Raw genomic sequence first — 21,637 nt, 5'->3', positions numbered from 1 at the left:
TCTAAATTCTTGTTCAGTTATATTGTGTATATCTGTTTTGATCAATTTTTTAGCTGTCATTTCTTCCTGGAATTTCTTTTGAGGAGAATTCTTCTGTTTCATTGTTTGGGCTAGTTTTCTGTCCTTTATGTGATTTAAAAGCTTGTTATGTGTCCTGCACCTGCAAGCACTACTGTATTAAAGAGGGATTATACACTGTCCAGGGCCTGGCCCTTCAAGAGGTGTTTTTTGGCATGTGTTACTTGCTCTCTGTTGTTGTTTTTTGGAGTTGTTACTTGCTCTCTGTTGGTTTATTTCCCTACTCCTAGTGATGTTTTGGACCCTCAACCAGGTGTGCTTTGATTTGTTCATAGAAGTAGCCCTGGAAAAGAAAACAAACACACAAACAAACAAAAACACCAGCTACAGCAAAACAATGGTGTAGGGGCGTGGTTGATGGAAGAGGCCATACAAAGAGAGAAATGACAGGGGTGGGGAAAAAGAAATGAAAATTCACCAGGCAGAGAACCAAATGGCTTAATCCAGAGTGAGAGAGAGGAAAATAAAGAAGGAGATATAGAACAGGTGTAAATAAAGAGAATATATTAAATATGTCTGCTTAAACAAACCAACAACCAGAATAACCAGAGTAGAGGAGGGAAGAAATAAGGAGAATAGGAAGAAGGGGTGGGGAACTAAATATATATAATGTATATATAATATATATATATATATAGAACATGAATTGTCCAACACTTAAATCAGGAAATGTAAAACCTCTGGGTGTCTTGGAACTGGTGGCCACACTGGTCTGGAGGAGGGGCTGTCTGGTTCATCAGCATCAATCCCATTCCTGTAGATATGCAGGTACCAGGTACGGAGGGGTGTGGTTTGTTGTAGGTGGGTCCTACCTTCACTGTGGGCTCACCTTCTGTTCCCTGAAGCCCCGCCTTGTTGGTGAGGGGGAGAAAAATGGCCATACCCAGTCTCTCTTCTGTGGACCGTGTGTCCCAAGCCACTGTGTTCAGGCCATCCTTGCAATGCTTCAGGCATGAACCAGGTGGTCTGTCCCGCTCTGACGACTTCCTTGCTTCCCTGGCACTCAGCTGGGATTTAAACCCTGATGTCTTAACAGATTCCCGCTCCATGAGTCCTGGTTTCGGGGAAATGCCACTCCGTGCCACTGATATATGGCCTCTGGCTGGTGGGAGCAGGCAGTGTTTGTCCTCCAAATGGTTATATACCTTCTTCCCACAGCACTCCACGGAGGGGATTGCTTTCTCCCACTATGGACTGCACCTCTGAACTAGTTAGTCCTGGGCTCCTCTCCTCCCCAGGTGCTTGAACAGGACAGTTGGCCCCAGTCCAGAGAAAGCCCCACAGTTAGAGATTGATCCGTGGTCCTGGTCTATGGTTTTTCTGTCATCCAGATACAGTCCTGTGCTTCCCCAGCCTCTCTTTCTCTTCCTTTTGTCTCTCCCCAGAAGGGGTCCCTCCCATCTGTGCCTACCTGGCATGTTTTATCTCTTCCATTCTGCAGTCACACAGCTATGGCCTGCCAAGTTGTCCCCATGGGCCCCTGGAGACATCTTTGTCAGTCTGCAGCCTGGACTCTTGGAATTCAAAGTCCTTTGGCCTCCATACTGCTGTGTTTGAGGGACAAGGGAACCTACTTCTCTGCCTCGTTGGATCTCCCCCACAGATCTTTTTGTCACAACAGTTTTGCCTTTTCTAGAATGTCATTTAAATATTTTCATACCATATATAGTCTGGTCATACCATATAGTCATACCATATAGTCATACCATATAGTCAGTTTGGTAACTGACTTCTTAGCATAATGCTTTTGAGATTCATCTTTGTTGTTGCATATATCAACAAGTCATGCCTTTTTAAAAAACAGCTTTATCGAGATTTAGTTCAGATACCATACAACTCATCTGTTTAGAATATACAATTTAATGGTTTTGAGTATATTCACAGAATTGTGCAGCCATCACTGCAGTTTTAGAACTACAGATTAATGTGGGGCGCCTGGGTGGCGCAGTCAGTTAAGCGTCCGACTTCAGCCAGGTCACGATCTCGCAGTCCGTGAGTTCGAGCCCCGCGTCGGGCTCTGGGCTGATGGCTCAGAGCCTGGAGCCTGTTTCCGATTCTGTGTCTCCCTCTCTCACTGCCCCTCGCCTGTTCATGCTCTGTCTCTCTCTGTCCCCAAAATAAATAAACGTTGAAAAAAAAAATTAAAAAAAAAAAAAAAAGAACTAAAGATTAATGCAACAATGTGAATGGATTTCAAAGTATTGTGCTAATCCTTTGGACTCATGGAGCAGGAATCTTTAAGACATCAGGGTTTAAATCCCAGCTGAGTGCCAGGGAAGCGTGGGAGTGGTTGGAGTGGGACAGACCACCTGGTTCACGCCTGAACCATTGCAAGGATGGCCTGAACACAGTGGCTTGGGACACATGGTCCATAGAAGAGAGACTGGGGTATGGCCATTTTTCTCCCCCTCACCAACAAAGTGGGGCTTCAGGGAACAGTAGGCAGGCCCACAGTGGAGGTGGGACCCACCTACAACAAACCACGCCCCTCAGCACTTGGTACCTGCGTATCTACAGAAGCGGGATTGACGCTGATAGAACCAGACAGCCCCTCCTCCAGACCAGTGTGGCCACCAGTTCCAAGGCACCCAGTCAGTCACATTCTGACTACCATTACTATCACTATCCTGGTTCAAACCACCGTAATCTCTGCTTTCATTATTATAATAACCTGCAAGCTGCTCTTCCTACTTCATCCCTACAGACTCTTCTCCCCATAACAGCCAGAGTGAGCCTCTTGAAAAATAAGCGAGATCATGTCATACCTCTGCTCAAACTTTTTCTCCCTTCCATTTAGCATAAAAGCCAGCATTTTTACAATGGCCTGCAAAGGTTTATATGATCTTTCCACAACCACCCCCCCTTACCTCTGTGACCTTATTATCTCCTACCACTCTGTGGTTACCTATTATTCTGATGTTCCATATTGACCTTTTGTATTTCCTCTGCCTGAATGTTCTTCCACCATAGTCTTCGTAGCTGACTGCCATACCTTCTCCAAATCTTTGCCCACATATTACCTTTTCAGTGAGTCCTCCCTAATCATTGAATTTAAATTGTAAACTCTTCATGTACTCCCAGTCTCCCTTGTAATACTTTTAAAAAACAGTAGTACTTAATATATTCTAACATACTCATATAATTTGCTTGTTTTGTTATTTGACTCCCTTCTGCCACAAGAATATAAACTTGACAAGAGCAAGGTGTTTGTTTATTTTGTTCATTGATCTACCCCCTATATCTCAAACAGTGCCTGGAACATTGTGAGGACTCCTGGGGAGGTGCAGAGATAGCAGACTGAAACACACACCTAGTGTTTCTGAGAAAGACCTGTTTGTCCAGGAGCTTTGGACTGAGGGGCAGGCTTTCGGTTTGGCACACATGGGTGGGGTGTGCTCCATAACCGCTCTTAGAGAACAGTGGCCAATAGATGCATTCTTTGTTCTCTCCCTTGTTCCAGCTTTCCAGTATCTTCTATAAAGGAGCTTACATTACTCTCTGGTGCCCTGATTTTTGCTACCAGGGGATGCCTCTACATCACCTAGGTTTGGTGGTGGCATTCCCTAGGTCATGGCTATACCTTACAGAGATAGAGTTCTTAAATAGCTACTGCCCCATGGGATACCACAGCAAGAGGCAAGTCTTTCTGTGAGAGAGGCTTATTAGCTTACATATATGGTAAATTAAATTATGATAAAGGCACCAAGAATATACAATGGGGAAAGGACAGTATCTTTAATAGATGGTGTTGGGAAAACTGGATAGCCACATGCAAAAGAATGAAACTGGACCACTTTCTTAGACCATACACAAAAATTCACTCAAAATGGTTTAAAGACTTAAATGTAAGAAAATAAACCATAAAAACTCTGGAAGAAAACCTAGGGAATAAGCTCCTTGATATCTATCTTGGCAGTAAATTTTGGATTTGAGACCAAAAGCAAAGGCAACGAAAGCAAAAGTCCACAATTGGGACTACCTCAAACTAAAAAGTTTCTGCACAGCAAAAGAAACTATTAACAAAAATGAAAAGGCAATGTACTAAATGGGAGAGAATATTTGCAAATCATGTATGTGATAAGGGGTTAATATCCAAAATATATTTAAAAAAACTCCTACAACTCAACAGTAAAAAAATAAACAGTTTTAAAAATGAGCAGAGGTTCTGAACAGACATTTTTCCAAAGGAGACATACAGAAGGCCAACAGGTAAATGAAAAGACCATCAAAGTCACTAATCATCAGGGAAATTCAAGTAAAAACCACAGTGAGCTATTGCCTCACATTTGTTAGAATGGCTACAGTCAGAAAGAAGAAAGGGGTCAGGCTACAGGGGGGAAAAAAAGAAACATGAAATGTTGGAAAGGATGTGAAAAAAAGAGATCTCTGTGTACTGTTGGTGGTAAGTATATATTGGAGCAGCCACTATGAAAAACAATATGGAGTTCCTCAAAAAACTGAAAATAGAACTACCATATGATCTAGCAATTTTACTTCTGGATATTTATATGAAGAAAACAAAACACTAACTTGGAAAGATACATAGGCACCCCCATGTCATTATAGCATTATTTACAGTAGCCAGGATATGGAAATAACCTATGTGTCCAACAACAGATGAATGGATAGAGAAAATGTGTGTGTGTATACATACACATACATATATACACCTATGTAAATAAAATGGGATATCATCAGCCATTGAAAAGAATGAAACCTGGCCATTTGTGAGAACATGGATAGACCTTGAGGACACTATGCTAGGTGAAATAAGTCAAAGCAAATATCTTATGATCTCACTTATATGTGGAATCTAAAAAAACAAAAAAAAAAAAAACCCACCACAAAACAAAACTAAAAAAACCAAGCTCCCTGATACAGAGAACAGATAGGTAGTTTCCAGAGTTGAGGATTGGGAGTGGTGGGCGAAATGGGTGAAGGGAGTCAAAGGTGCAAGTTTCCAGTTATAAAATAAATGTCCTAGGGATGTAATTTACAGCATGGTGATTGTAGGTAATACTGTATTGCATATTTGAAAGTTGTTGAGAGAGTAAGGCTTAAAAGTTACCACATACACAAAAATTTATAACTGTATGGTAACATATTAACTAGACTTATCATTTTGTAATATATACAAGTATCAAAACATTATGTTGTTATACCTAAATCTAATATATCATATGTTAATTATACCTTAATTTTAAAAAGGTAATAACTGGAATAAAACAGGAGTGGAGCAAAACCGTATTGGGCATAAACAAGGCCAGTCCTGCCTTGAACTTCCTGTGGTGTTTGTTATGTTCTTTTTGGTGAACTTTGTCTTTTGTGTGATATGTAGATGAATCTGGAAGGCTTCAGCTTCAAAGACAGGAAAACTCCACTACTGCATTTCCCATAGGCTCACATGCCTGAGACTTAAAACAGTGTCAGTGTGAACATAATGCTTGAAACGTGTACAAACCCTCTTCCTTTTGACCAAACTTTTTTCTTTAATGATGTTATTGCTGGGAGTCCATTCAGTGTATTAAATTGTATCTTAAATTGCTTAGCCAGTGGGGTGGGAAGAGGTTAGAGGTTTTGAAGGCTGAAGATTAGAGATGGGTTTTGTAAAAATGGGTGCACTTTATTTAAAATGTTTACTTGAGTAATAATATATGTATACATGTATACGTACAGAGGAAAATACACATAAATGTATAGCTTAGTAATTTTCACAAACTGAATATATCAGCATAGTCAACACCCAGAACTAAAACCAGCATCCTAAATGCTCTCCTTGTTCCTCTTCAAGTTAATACCTCCTACTCAGAGTAACCGTATTCTGACTCTAATGCTATAGATGTGTTTTGCTTGATTTTGTTACTCTGTATGAATTAAGTCATACAGTCACTTAAATGCATAAATGTTAAGATTTATCCACATTTCTCACATATGGTTAGAGTTTATTCATTTTCAGTGCTATACAAAATACCATTGTATGAATATAACGATGTATCCATTCTACTGTTGTTAGCCATTTGGATGGTTTCCAGGTTGGGGCCATTATACATAGTGTACTATCCCAATACATTATTTTAATGTATTTTGATTTATATATATGCATAAATTTCCTAGGACATTTCACAGTTTTTTATCTATAGTCCATAAACTCTAAGTGTTCTTTGGTGTTACAGTCAATATATTTACTATGTGTACCATACTCAAATGAGAGCTACAGTTCCAAGTATTACCAAATCCTTCCCTTCTTGGTGTTCTCACTAGACTTTTTCTAAAATTCACTTAGGTTTTTAACATGTATTTTGGTTAAGTATGCATATTAATGTGTTTTATCACATCGTGAGTACTTTTTAGTACTTTGTTTTACGTGCTTGTGTATCCCAGCAGCTGGCACGGTATCTGAAAAATAGTAAGCTGGGTGAGTGAATGGTGATAGTCATCATTATTGCCAGAGATTAACACAGCAAGTTCCCCTAGTTATGTGAACCATCTTGCTAGGGTAAAATCCTTGCTTTAGTTCGACATCTCAGAGTCAAAGGGTTAGGAATGGGAGGTGATCACACTCTGAGAAGCCTACAGTAGGGTTCAGAACTGAACATGGTGTGTGGTTAGAGGGAATTGCTGTGGCTTTACAAGCCTCTGGGAGATTTCATGTGTTAACAGCAGTGATTCCAAAGGATAGTGTGGGGGCCAGATATAAATAGCAGGACACAAATGGGGTAATGTGCCACTGCCAGGCTACTGCTGGGGGTGTTTATAAAAAGAAAAGTATTCCCTTCTCAGCTCTCACTGTCAACAACCTCCTATCCTGAAGACACGCTTACCACAACTGAAAGAGTGGGGAAACAGTTTGAGACCTAGCATCATTTAAACTTCCTCCACAGGCAGAAAAGCCAGGTAAACATTTTGACTTATTTACACTCAGACTACGGAAGTAAAGAATTTTCAAGAAAACCCTAATTCAGAGCTTGCTTGGCACGTACTGCCTCATGACAATTATCTATCAAGTATTATATTTGGAATCATTTTTAGAAAGTGAAGTTTAACACAAAAGTAACATTTTGGTAGTATATGTTAGTATCTCTAGTGAAAGAAGCTGCTCCTGAATAAAAATAGGAATGTGGGGCCAAAGGGAAGACTTTCCTTTCCCCCGTGCTTTTCATTCCCATTTGCAGATGCCAGAATATGGTGAATGGTAGGATAAAATAGAGGTCTCGGTTCAGTTCCAGTAATGTCAACTTTGTTGTAGGTATGTGGAAGGAACTGTAGACCGACCTTTAATTGACTCATTTAATGGCCGTGAGATAGCTTCAGCTCTTGAGGGCCTCTTACCCTCCTGTTTACCCCTTTTCAGTCTCATAAACATCGGGACAAGGATTGGGCATATGGCCAATAGAGTTGTATAATCTTATTAGAATTGTTGCTTACCAAGTGTTTTCTTATTTTCATTCCCACCATCAGAAATGTATGCAAGACACTTGTTTTATCCTTGAGCTTCTTTTGAATGTAAATATTTGGGGGAAGGAGGACCCCTTGGTAACTCTCTGGTTTGTACCACTACTGGGCTCATCATTCCTTCCATCCTACCCAAATATGTGTGACTTGGTTTGCAGAGACGTTAAGAGAATGCATGATGTGCATGGACAGTAACTACTGGAGACCTTTTGGAAACTGGGAACTTGGAGATCACCAATCTAAAATGGTGATTTTTAGTTTATATTATTTCTTGTGTATGCTGAGGAGAAACTTAGAGACAGGAAGAAATTATGACTACCAGTGACTGACTATGGTAGAAGAGACAACATGACTGGAAATGGATAGATTTAATCTTGAACAAATTGCTAAAGTTCTTGGAGCTTTTGCTTCCTCATCTGTAGAATGAGAGTCTTAGACCACCAGACAAATTATAATGGCCCTTACAGCCATTGGAAACTTATTGATGATCACTTCCTGACCATCATGATACTCTCACCACGAGTAAAAATATATATAGTGTGTCATCCTGCTGTACATACCTAAACCTCTTTTTTAAGACAACTAAATTGGAATTTCTCCCTTTTAATTTAGAAGAGAAAAATGAAGACAGGACATTTTGATATGGTCACCATGCTGCTGGCAGCGGTGATTCTAATGGACATTTTCCAGGTAATGTTTGGAATGGGAAGTATGTGGTCATTGGAATGGGAACTCTTGATATAATGTTGCCTGAGGCATCCATGTGGGTTGATGATGGAAATGAGAGCGGATAGAATAGGTAAACTTGTTTTTTACAAGTAGCTTTTATTTTTTCATTTTATACTTTGATACAGGCTGACTGTAGAAAGTTGAAAAAATTAAAATTAAGCAAACAGAGGAAACTGAAAATCATCCACAGTCCCTCTACTCAGAGGGAAAGAGTCTTAATCTGTTGGTGTATAGTCTTCTTGGTTTTTTTCTGTGTGTGTGTGTGTGTGTGTGTGTGTGTGTGTGTGTGTGTGTGTAATTTAGAAAAATGGGTTCACAGTGTGCATACTATTTTTTTGCTTTTTAAGTTACTGCTGTGCTACAAATGTCTTTGTCATTAAATGTTCTTAAAATATGTATTTGGTTCAAATAAGACGACAGTGCAGTGTTTGGTTATGTGTATTTTATTGAACTACGTAATGACCATTTTCTCACATCTAGTGTTCTTTTTTTCTGATAGAACTTTCATGATTTTATTTTTTGCAGTTGAATCTTCAAGCATTCTGTAACATGTTTTTATGTATATATGAGACTGATATCTCATTTGATTTCTTTACCCACCATGCTTGCTTCACATCGCTACTGAATATCTAATGATTTGAAGTCTCTTCTTTAAAATATGTTAAATTATTAAAATGTTATTTTTGAATTTAATATTCTGATCCCTTGTCTGTGGAATCATTGTATATTCTGTTGCCTGTGCTTCAGTATGATTTTTTAAATTGAGGAATAAAAATGTCACATGTCAAATGTCACATGTCATTAAAAAAGCACACTTTTAAAGTGCATAATATATGGTGGTTTTCGTAAATTCACTATGTTGTACAATGATCACCGTTATCTCATTACAGAACATTCCCATCACCCCAAAAAGAAGCCCTGTAGCTATTAGCAGTCAGTCCCAATTCCCTCTTCCCAGCATCCGCTGGCAGCCATTAATCTACTTTCTGTTTCTTTGGATTTGCCTATTGTGAAAATTTAACCTGAATGGAATCATGCAGTATCTGGCTCTTTGCGGGGCTTCTTTCACCTAGTATATTGTTTTCAAGGTTCATTCATGTTGTAGCATATACTAGACTTCATTACTTTTTAGAGCTGAATAATTCCATCGTGTGATTATGCCACATTTTGTTTCTCCATTTATATATTGATGGACATTTGGGTTCTCACTTTTTGGCTTTTATGAATGAATAATTCTGCTCTGAATTTTCATGAACTTTCGTGTGAACATGTTTCCAGTTCTCTTGGATATATACCTATGAGTAAAATTTCTGGGTCATATGGTAACTTTATGGGGTTTTTTGTTTGTTTTTTTAATTTTTTTTTAACGTTTATTTATTTTTGAGACAGAGAGAGACAGAGCATGAACGGGGGAGGGTCAGAGAGAGGGAGACACAGAATCGGAAACAGGCTTCAGGCTCTGAGCTGTCAGCACAGAGCCTGACGTGGGGCTCAAACTCACGGACCGTGAGATTATGACCTGAGCCAAAGTCGGCCGCTTAACCAACTGAGCCACCCAGGCGCCCCGGTAACTTTATGTTTTAATATTTGAGAACTGCCAAACTGTTTTCCACTGTGGCTGCACTATTTTATATTCCTACCAGCAATGTATGAGGGTTCGGTTTCTCTACATCTTTGCCAACATTAATTCCCCCCCCCCATTATTATGGCCATTCTAATGGATGTGAAGTGGTATCTCCCTGGGGTTTTGCTATGCATTTTTAACATTGTTTTGTAACATAATTTTCATGTGTGTTCTGTGAATGTTCTGTAATTTGTTTAACCAATTTCTTTTTGTGAACATTCAGGCCATTTCCACATTTTTAATAATATTTTTGTAGGAAATTTGAGGTAATTATATTGCCTTAGTTTGGGATTTTGTTTCAGTGGATGAATCAGAGGAAGAAAATATAATCAGTGTGTTCATGTAGCCTTTTGGACATGTCCCTTAATGTCCATTCAGTTGTCCCTGAATGGTGGTGGCACTTGTGAACTTTTTCACTGCTCAAGGCACTCACTGTACAGAACACACAATCAACTGTGGCCTTGGGCCAGAAAGACTGGATGTCTAAAATTAAACCTGTGGAGACTGGTTAGAGGCATGCGGAAAAGACTGGAACATACTGGATATGATATGATGTGCCTCTGATATGATGTGAGGAATGTGGGAAGTCATTTCATGGTGTGCTATCTTATAATATGTTAAGTCTCGAAGATAAATCAGACATCAGTGCCCAAGATACCTTGTGGTACGTTCTGTGCTGCAGAGAAAAGTACCTTTCTTGGGTAGGAGATGGCAGTGATTTGATCTCCTGTAGCTCAAATTCCCACATCAGGAAACTGACCTACAGACCCAGGATCCTGTTCAGGGGTCTCAAGGACTTCCCCAGAAGAATATTTTGTAGCTGGTAATAAAGACAGTTTCTGATGCTAGCACAGTCTCTTCATTTGTAAAGTGGTGTTATGAATTGTCTATCCTTTCATAAGAGTTGTTACAAGGAGAAAATTAGTCTTCTGAAAGAGCTGCATCAATGTCAGTGGTTTTTATCACTGGAAACAGGACATTTTGTTTAAAAGGACAGATTCTGGGGCCAGATTTCCTGGCTTCAAATCTCAATTTCAGACAGGTTAATCTGTCTTACTTTCCTCATCCTTAAGAAGGGACTGTAACAGTACCTACCTCACAGGGTTGCCATGAAGATTAAATGAGTTCATTAATATATATGAACACTTCGTGATTGGCATACAGAAAACACTCTGGAGAAGTTTGTTAGGTCTTAGTGATGGAGTGATCCCAGAGGGTGACTGGGAGGAGGATACCTGGGAAAACTAAAAAATGAATAGATGGTTCTGTGTACGGACCAGGTTGTTGTTGGTGGTTGTAGTCAGTAAGATTATAAGTTTGGTCTTAGACTATTAACATTTGAATGGTCTTTGAGCAATTCAAGTGGAATTACTAAGTAGGCAGTTGATAATACAGGTTTGGCACTTACAAGGACAGATCAGAGGTATTTAGATGATAATTGAAACTATGGACATGTATACAATTGCCTAAGAGTAGAGTTGAGAGTTAAAAAATAAGTATCCCAGGAGCTCCTGGGTGGCTCAGTCGGTTAAGCATCCGACTTCGGCTCAGGTCATGATCTCATGGTTCATGAGTTCGAGCCCCACGTCAGGCTCTGTGCTGACAGCTCAAAGCTTGGAGCCTGCTTCCGATCTGTGTTTCCCTCTCTCTCTCTCTCTCTCTGTGCCCCTCCCCTGCTCATGCTCTCTCTCTGTCTCTCAAAAATAAATAAACATTAAACAAAAAAAAGTATCCCTAAGAAACTCCAGCATTTAATGGCTAGTAGGATATGTTGGGTCTTCAAAAGAATATAAGAGGTGTTCCTTAATGAGAGCTGTTTGGGTGGAGGAATGGGAATGATAAGCCAGATTGGGAAGGATTGAGATATGAGTGGAAATGAAATGGAGATGACAAGGGTAGACATTTCTTTCAAGAAGTTTGTGAGGGAGAGAAGAGTGATGTTAGGAAGCAAATAGCCAACCTGGGTTTTCTATTTTGCTTTCTTAAATCGATTATTTCTCTCTCTCTCTCTCTCCCCCTCCCCCTCCCCCTCCCCCTCTCTCTCTCCCTTTCCCTCTCCTTCCCTGCCCTTAACTCTTTCCCCTCACTCCACCACAAACTTTCATGCACACACACTACTCACACACTTTATAAGACTCATTCACGTGGAGGATGCAGCTTTAACAGACCCTGGCTAAGGATCTTTTTAACGTTTCAACTGAGGTCTCCAGCTTAGGTTGCAGCTTATGTAGCCAATGTACTATTGCAAGTATAGGATAGTGGAAAGAGAAAATGGTAAGGGCATTATCCTTTTGTTTGTAGATATCCTTAAATGGTGTCCGTGGGCATATTTGCTCATTCTGTGTTTTGATCTATAGGCCAGAGTACAGGGTTTTCATTTAGTTCACTTGAATATTTTGCTAGTTGCTATGCTAGAAGCTTGGAATTGAAAAGGTAAATGTGATACAAATCCTTGAGGAACATATAGTAGTTCATGTATTCCTATCATAAAATAATGAAGATAACCACAGTTTGTTGAAGACTTAGTATGTGGTAGGCATTTTGGGTAGGGGCTTTGCATATATTCATTTTGTCATTAATTCTTTACATGACAGTCTTGCAGTTAAGATATTTTTTCCTTTAGATGAAATAATTGAAGCTCAGAAATATCGAGTAACTTTCTCATATCCAACTAGACCTATTTATGGAATTTGAACTCAGATCTGTCTGGCTCTAGGCTAGTGCTAATTACATTCACCACCCTGCTTATTATGTTATATGTATCATTTAAAGATATATTAGGCCCTTTTCAATTGTATATGACAGAAACACTATTCAAACTAGCTAAAGCAAATAGGGAATTTATTGATACTTATAACTGAGGTAGAATAAAGTCTTCAGGTACAGCTAGACCCAGGTCCTTAATTAATGTTATCAGGGCCTTGTCTCTCTACCTTTTAGCTCTGCAAACCTTCCTTTGTTGGCTTTATTTATAAACAGGATTCTCCATAGAACTAAAAGGATAACTATTGACTGCCCCAAGCCAATATTATCCTTAGAGCTTATGCATACAGAGGAAGAAAGCTTTTTTCCTCCCCGCTGCGAGTGCCCTGGTTTTTAAATCTGCATCATTGCTTATCATTGGAGCCAAAGGTGCAGAATCAGTCCTACTCCAACCACATAGACAAGGGAGAAGGAATATTTACAATTATGTGTTTATCATGTACAGTATTTCACACGTGATGTTTGATTCATTTAGCAGTCTTAAGGGGTTGAGGCAGTCTAGCTAAGAATATTGTTCAAAACCAGGACTGCCACTCATTTCTTCGCTTTCACACTCATTCTTTCCTCTGCATCATAAGGTTCAAATGAATGAGTTACAGGCATAATTGTTGCCATACTTCTCACTGCTCACATTTACTATTTAATACAAATAGGTCACAGCTGAGAAGAGTTATAAGTAGCAATGGAATATACTTCCTACATAAAAGTCATGTCCAAAGTTGTTTCTAAGCAAGGGAGAAATTCTAGGCAGGGCATGAGAGGGTGGGGACAGTAAATGAGCGAAAATAATATACGGCAAATATCTTCTTTCAAGGGTGTTAATTTCCTTTTCCTTTTCCTTTGAAGGTGAAGGCTGAAATGTTAGACATGGCAGAAAATGCATTTGATGATGAATACCTGAAATGCACTGACAGAATGGAAGTCAAATATGTTCCCCAGCTGCTCAAGGAGGAAAAAGCAAGCCATGCACTCTTGAAGGCTGTGTGGGAAAATGCAGAAGTAAAGTGGGAAGCCAGGAAGATGCAGATCTTTCTCCCTATGAGTTTTAAAGATAACCATGGAATAGCACTGATGGCATATGTTTTGGAAGCTCGAGAGCAGACTGCTTTTTACCGTATGTTCAATGAAGCTGTGAGGATGGCTGGTCTCTCTCGAAAAGAATATGTCTATGACTTCCAGTTCAAAGCTTTTCATTTTTACCTGACAAAAGCCCTGCAGTTGCTGAGAAGACCTTGTGAGGAAAGTTACAAAAATGTGGTGTATAGTGTAAGCCGGGACACCTCATTTAAATTTGGAGGGCTCAACCAAGCCAGATTGGGCCATTTCACTCTGGCATATTCAGCCAAGCCTCAAGCTCCTGATGACCAACACATTCTGTTAACCATCCACACGTGCTTTGGAGTTGCCATTGAAAATTTTTTTGATAAAGAAAGTGAAAGAATTATTTTAATACCTCTGAATGAGATTTTTAATGTGTCACAGGATGGGACCAGCAATAACCTTATCCTTCAAAGCACAAACAAGACCTGCAGCCATTACGAGTGTGCATTTCTAGGTGGTAAGTATCTCTGTTCTCTCTGTGCTTGTCTGGAAGGGAAGGAGTGGGATTCTTAGCCCCAGGGAAAGGTCAGAAAAGAAACTTTAAGGTATTTTAAAAGAGAAATGATGCTGATGGTCTTCAGTCTACCTACTTTCGTATAATTAGGTTTTTTTTCCCTGAAATGTAATTTTATCAAAAGAATACATTTCTAGCATTCTAGAAGGTTAAAGAAATAAAATACTGTAGGGCTCCGGTTCTCAACCAGGGGCAGTTTTGCCCTGCTGGGTCATTTGGCAATAACTAGAATTTTTTGATTGTCACGGTTATGCCTACTTGCTACTAGTAGTATCTGATGGGTAGATGCCAAGGACACTGCTAAACAAAATGCACAGAACAGTCCTGCTAACAAAGAAGTACCTGGTCCATAATCCTGCTTGTAAGGCTTACAATGAAAAATAGCAGCTCCCTGCCCCACCACTCCCTGTCCCCAATTTTCACTCCTCGGTGGTATCGATTTTTAATTTTTCAGCCAAAGTTTTTAATAACAGGCTTCAGAATGTTATCTCTTGATTGTTAGATTTTTAGACCTCATCAGTTACATCATCAGTAATTCAGACTCTATTCTGTTCCACCAATCTTAGCATGTTGGGTTTATGGATTCATATTTGCAGTGTGACTGTTGCAGCTGTAGGCCTCAATCCATGTTCAAGATAAAAAGAAAGGATGGGGCGCCTGGGTGGCTCAGTCGGTTGAGCGGCCGACTTCGGCTCAGGTCATGATCTCACGGTCTGTGAGTTCGAGCCCCGCGTTGGGCTCTGTGCTGACAGCTCGGAGCCTGGAGCCTGTTTCCAATTCTGTGTCTCCCTCTCTCTGACCCTCGCCCATTCATGCTCTGTCTCTCTCTCTCTCAAAAATAAATAAACGTTAAAAAAAAAAAAAAAAAAAAAAGAAAGGGAAGGGATCCGGATGGCAGCTAAATCTGCCTGTTTAATAAGGAAAGTAAAAGCTTTCCCAGAAACTGCTAGTAGATTTCTGATTCTGTATCATTAACCAGAATAGCTACTTGGTAATTTATAACTTGAAGAAAAATGTGGAAAGAAGGTAATTAGCTTTTCCTCTCAAGGGTAGGGAGGCAAGAGAGAAGGGAGTTTGAAATAGCTGTTATAGCAGTAAACCAAACATATGTGATAACCACCATCCTCCTCCTCAGTGTTTGTGTATGTCCCCTTTCCAGTCTTCCACTGTAGTAAAGACTGGTACCTTTTTAAATACCTCTTTTACCCAGAGTTATTAGTTTTTTTGTATCCTTAGTTTTTAATATCCCATCAATAATTCATCCCCAAATCCTTAGAAATATAAATCTCTTCTTTTTTTTGTTATAAAAAAAATTTTTTTTTAATGTTTATTTTTGAGAGAGAGAGAGTGAGAGAGTGTGAGCAGGGGAGGGGCAGAGAGAGGAAGATACAGAATCCAAAGCAGGCTCTAGGCTTCGAGCTGCCCCAGAGCCAGATGTGGGACTCAAACTCATGAACCATGAGATCATGACTTGAGCTGAAGTCAGACACTTAACTGACTGAGCCACCCAGGTGCCCTGAAATATAAATCTCTTCTTAATACATCAGACATATCAGACACTCTTATGGGGTTGTTTTTTTTTTTTTGAATATACTCCTTCTGGATTCTCCCATCAAACTGCTCTGTGATATACTCTTTAGGCCTGCTATTGAATCTCTAAAATCTCTCCTCACAATTATTGAGACTTTCTTTTGCTTCTTCCCTGTGAGGAGTCCTCTATATCTTAGATTTTTCTCCTCTTTCTTGAATTACTCCTTTGTTTGGCAGGGGTATGGGTTCTCTAAAAGTTTTCTGAGAAAAGGGACATTGAGGGAAATTTTTAAGACTTTACATGTTTGTAAAGTCTACTTATAGGCTTGAGTAATAGTTTGTGTAGGTTTCTATTTCTGTTTTGGAAATATTTTCCTTGGAATTTTGGAGTTATTCTTCCATTGTCTTCTGGTTTCTGGTGCTGCCGTTAAAAAGTATGAAGCCATTCTAATTACTAAAGCTTTGAATGAGACCTTATTTCTTTTCTCTGGATGGTTTTAGAATGTTTTCTTTATCCCCAGCATTCTGAAATTTAATGATGTTGTGGCTTGGTGTATGTGAGTGAAAGATTAACAAAACCCTTTCTCCGTTATCCTGTGGGAATGACCTCCTGTTGCTCTTCTCCTCACACTGTTTCTCTGTAATCTGCTGAAGGTTGAATGGCAGCTGTGTAAACATGGAACACTGTGTAAGGGTAAACATAGCCCTTGATTGGTAAAATGCATCTGAGCTGGGAGGGTTGTGAATAAACTATAAATACTTGGGGAAGCCATAGTTTTGGGCATTCCTGAATGTGGTATGACATACCCAGGTGTTTTTCTTGCTGAGTCCTGAAACTGCACTCATGGACTGGTCTCAGAGATATCATTGTCTTTATGTGGCATGAGGCTACTAAACTAGAATGGTTCCTCTAACCACTTGTATAAATGTGTTTCCTTGTACCTGAGCTATAATTCTGGGATTAAAGAATAGCCTTGGGCAGCTGTGAGGACTTGCGCCAAAGGTATGTATCTGCTGCTGCCCTGCTGCTAAATAGTGTGCAGTGTTCCTTGCCTTCTGTTCTTCTGCCAAACTAAGTAAACAGGTGGGAGGAGAGCCTTTTTGGGTCTTAGCAGTGTGACGGTCTAGCTGAACCCAAAACCAAAACCACTGATGAAGCAGAATGAGTATTACAGTAGGGCTTCAGAAGTGAGATAGACTTTTAGACTTTGATTCAGTATGTCCAAGGCACTATGAGATAAAAAAGAACAGGTAGGGAAGCGCTGATAAGGCATCATGCCAGGGTGGGAGGCTGATGTGCTTTTGATTTAATGGCAGAAACTGTGTGGTCATTGAGGTGCCTGGGGCACAAAATTTAAGGAAGATCCTTATTCTTAGGATCATACACTTGTGCCATCTGCAAACTTGCATGATCCTAAGAGTAAGTGCCTTTTAAATTTTGCAGTCATAGGCACCTCATTTGCCTCACCCTAATCCTGGACCTGAGTTGCAAGTCAGTGAAACTATTCACCTTAAGAGGACAGATGAAGACTAGAGCGAGTAAATTTGCATTGAGGGGAAAAGTACCCATTCCCCTCATCAACCATACAATGGACCTGTCCAAAAACCAAGCCAGTTAGAGCTGATTCATACCAGCTCTTGGGAGCTGATTGTGGGCATACATCTCTTCCCAGTTCCTCATATATCACAGGAGTTTGAAGTTAACCATGGTTGAGAGTTTTACCATGGAAATCAGTGAATGCTACAAATTAGGACCCCACCACCCACCCCAAAACCTGTTCACCTAAACCACATTATAGCCAAGAAACCCATTTGAAGCTAGGCTGACAAAATGATACCACTTTTGGTGTTCCTGATGCATTCAGCCAAATGCCATTTGTGGAGGCATTGGTTACACAGAAGCCCTGGCTGCATTAGCTGTATGCCAAATTAATCACTGATATCTGGTTGATAGACAAAAGATGGGCAGTGGAACCCACAGAGTTGGTTGTGAATTGGATTATAAAGAACAAAATGGGTGGAGCCATTGGGTTGACTAAGAATGAGCCAGGGCTCAGATCTGCATGTGGAAGTGCAATATGAGCTCCTGTGAGGAGGGAAGAGAGGAATATGCATACCACTGTGGGCATCCCCACAAGGTCAGGCAGAGGCTGCACAGCAAGTTAATGTTCAAACCAGCCACAAGGAGAGACATTTGTGGAGGCTCACAGGCACGATTTCTTTGGAGAGCTCTGACAAAGGCCACTGCAAATGATTGTATATAGATTTAATGCTAAACTGGAATCTAACCAGCATTCTCTGCTGCTATCTAGAAATAGCTAATGGGATCTCAGGGACAAAACCTCTCAAAGTAATAATTACAGGTAGGCTGTTTTAGAAAAGGTGAAGGCAGGTATCTGATGGAAGCCTGAGACACCAGAAGGGAGATTGTTCGCTCTTCTGTGAGGGCTTCCTGAGCAGCAGCAGGTGCACACTCCTCTCTCTGGTCATGAGAACAGGCTGACACCATTTTTAACCCCTCCTGTCAGCACCAGTGGGCTTCAGAGAGAGGTACAGAAACTAGTGGAGGCTTGAGGTGCTTATACCAAGCCCTTGCCTCCCTGTACTCTGAATGTCTTTTTTTTTTTTTTTTAAACTGTGGACTTGAGAGCCAGAGCAGCAGTGGGCCCCTACCCCAGAAGACCAGCACAAGTACCAAGTCTACTAACCATAGAATGCTGCAAAGCTTCAGCTCTAGGGGAAATAGGATCTAGCCTTTTTTTTTTTAAGTATTTTTTTTTAATGTTTATTTACTTTCTGAGAGACAGACAGAGTGTGAGCAGGGCAGGAGCAAAGAGAGAGGGAAACACAGAATCCGAAGCAGGCTCCAGGCTCTGAGCTGTCAGCACAGAGCCCGATGCGGGGCTCGAGCTCACGAACCGTGAGATCATGACTTGAGCCAAAGTCAGACACTCAACCGACTGAGCCACCCAGGTGCCCAAGGATCTAGCCTTTTTAAACAAGCAGATCAAAACACACAGGGTTAAAATTTTCTACACACTAGACAAGGCCAAACACTCCCACTGTAGGCAAGGAGAAGCACTGCAGAGAACTGACCTAAGGAAAAGAACAGGCAAAACACAACAGTGCACACAGCATATACCAAAAACACTTCCTGAGGTGTATCCTGAAGCCCTGAACAGCCTATGACTTCTTAATACAGCTATTGCTCTCAGGAGCAGGAAACATAACAGGCTTTCCTAACACACAGAAGACTGAGATCTAAACAAAATGACAAGCTGCAGGAATTCTTCCCAATACAAAGAACAAGAAGAGGTCATGAGCAGGGATCTAATCAAAATAGGTATAAGTAATATGCCTGAACCACAATTTAAAACAGCACTTATAAGGGTACTACCTGGACTTGAGAAAAGTATAGAAGACACCAGGGAGTCCTTTATCATGGAGATCAAAAGACCTAAAAACTAGCCTAAATAAAAAATTCAGTAACCGAGATGCTAAACAGACTGTAATGACCAGGATGGAGAAGCAGAGGAATGAATAACTGGTATAGAAGATAAAATAATTGGGGTGCCTGGGTGGGTCAGTCAGTTAAGTGTTGGACTTTGACTCAGGTCATGAACTCAAAGTTCGTGAGTTCAAGCCCTGCATTGGGTTGTCTGCTGTCAGCACAGAGCCCACTTGAGATCTTCTGTCTCTCTGTCTCTTTGCTCCTCCCCTACTCATTCCCTCTTTCTCTCTCTCTCTCATAAATAAACATTTAAGAAAAGATAAAATTATGAAAAATGATGAAGCTGAAAAGAAAATGAAAAGAAAATTACTGGATCACGAATGTATACATATGGAACTCATTGTCTCCATAAAGCATTATAACGTTTGTATCATAGGAGTCCCAGAAGAAGAGAGGGGGAAAGGGGAAGAAGGTTTATTTGAGCATATTATAGTTGAAAACTTCCCATATCTGAGGAGGGAAACAGACATCCAAGTCCAGAAGGCACAGAGAACTCCCATCAAAATCAACAAAGGCAGGCCAACACCAGGACATATCAGTAAAATTTGCAAAGTACGGAGATGAGCAAAGAATCCTGAAAGCAGCAAAGGAAAAGAAATCCCTAACCTACAAGAGAAGACAAAAAAGGTTAGCAACAGATCTCGCCACAGAAACTTGGCAAGCCAGAAGGGAGTGGCATGATATATTCAATATGCTGACTGGGAAAAATATGAAGCCAAGAATCCTTTATCCAGCAAGGCTGTCATTCAGAATAGAAGGAGAGATAGAGAGTTTCTCAGACAAACAAAAACTAAAGGAGTTCATGACCACTAAACCAGCCCTGCAATAAATAGTAAAGAGGACTCATTGAATAGGATAGAAAGGCCAAAAGCAACAACGACTAGAAAGGAACAGAGAAAATCTCCAGAAACCCTGATTTTAGAGGTAGTACAGTGGCACTAAATTCTTACCTAATAATCACTCTGAACGTAAATGCACTAAATGCTCCAATCAAAAGACATAGGGTATCAGATTGCATAAAAATATTAAGACCCTCAATATGCTGCCTATGAGAGACTCATTTTAGAACTAAAGACACAGCCAGATTGAAAGTGAGGAGTTGAAAACCATTTCTAATGCTAATAGATGTCAAAAAGAGCCAGAGGAGCCATAGTTACATCAGACCAATTAGATTTTAAACCAAGTACTCTAAAAAGAGACGAAAAAGGGCACCATATCATAATAAAGGGGTCTATCCAACAAAAAGAGCTAACAATTATAAATACATATACCCCAAACTTGAAACACCCAAATATAGAAATCAATCAAAACATAAACTCATTGATAAAAATACCATAATAGTAGGGGACTTCACCCAACTTACAGTAGTGGACAGATCACCTAAGCAGAAAATCAACAAGGAAACGATGGCTTTGACCGACACATTGGACCAGATGGACTTAATATATATTCAGAACATTTTATCCTAAAGCAGCAGAATACACATTCTTCTTGAGTGAACATGGAACATTCTCCAGAGTATATCACATAGTGGGACACAAATCAACCCTCAACAAGTACAAAAAGATCAAGATCATGACATGCGTATGTTCAGACCACAATGCTATGAAACTCAAAATCAACCACAAGAAAAAATTTGGAAGAACCACAAATAGCTTGGAGATTAAAGAACATCCTATTAAAGAATGAATGGGTTAACCAAGAAATTAAAGAAGAAATTAAAAAGTACATGGAAGCTAATGAAAATGATAACACAACAGCCCAAAACCTCTGGGGTGCAGCAAAGGCAGTCATAAGAGGGAAGTATATAGCAATCCAGGCCTTCCTAAAGAAGAAAGAAAGGTCTCAGATACACAACCTAATCTTACACCTTAAAGATCTGGAAAAAGAAAGCAAGTAAAACCCAAATCCAGAAGAAGATAGGAAATAATAAAGATTAGAGCAGAAATCAATGCTATTGAAATCAAAATAACAGAACAGATCAATGAAACTGGGAGCTGGTTTAAGAATTAACAAAATTGATAAACCCTTAGCCAGTTTGATCAAAAAGAAAAAGGAAAGGACCCAGGGGGTGCCTGGGTGGCTCACTCAGTTAAGTGTCCAACTTCAGCTCAGGGCATGATCTCGCAGTCCATGAGCTCAAGCCCCACGTTGGGCTCTGTGCTGACAACTCAGAGCCTGGAACCTGCTTCCAATTCTGTGTCTCCCTCCCTCTCTGCCCCTCTCCCCCCTCAAATAAACATTAAAAAATATATATATTTTTCAAGAAAAAGGAAAGGACCCAAATAAATCAAGAATGAAAGAGGACAGATCACAACTAACACTGAAGAAATAA

At 40.1% G+C, this 21,637-nt stretch overlaps 1 protein-coding gene across 8 annotated transcripts in view; it reads left to right on the top strand.

Moving 5' to 3' along the window:
- The window catches only part of ART3 (ADP-ribosyltransferase 3 (inactive)), a 141,509-nt gene that overhangs the window by 99,475 nt on the left and 20,397 nt on the right, over window positions 1-21,637 (top strand). For 6 of the 8 annotated variants that reach the window (XM_043572443.1, XM_043572441.1, XM_043572439.1 and 3 more), the window contains exons 1-3: window positions 6,863-6,972; window positions 8,143-8,220; window positions 13,493-14,204. In XM_043572443.1, coding sequence (XP_043428378.1) covers window positions 8,152-8,220; window positions 13,493-14,204 — 781 coding nt within the window. In that variant the 5' untranslated portion in view covers window positions 6,863-6,972; window positions 8,143-8,151. Of the gene's footprint in view, window positions 1-6,862; window positions 6,973-8,142; window positions 8,221-13,492; window positions 14,205-21,637 lie in introns of those variants that run through there. The other 2 variants (XM_043572437.1, XM_043572438.1) reach the window with 1 other exon arrangement.

Source organism: Prionailurus bengalensis, chromosome B1, assembly GCF_016509475.1.
Source record: "Prionailurus bengalensis isolate Pbe53 chromosome B1, Fcat_Pben_1.1_paternal_pri, whole genome shotgun sequence".
NCBI lineage: Eukaryota > Metazoa > Chordata > Mammalia > Carnivora > Felidae > Prionailurus > Prionailurus bengalensis.
The sequence above is the reverse complement of the archived record's forward strand: the minus strand, read 5'-3'. Positions and strand labels throughout refer to the sequence as shown.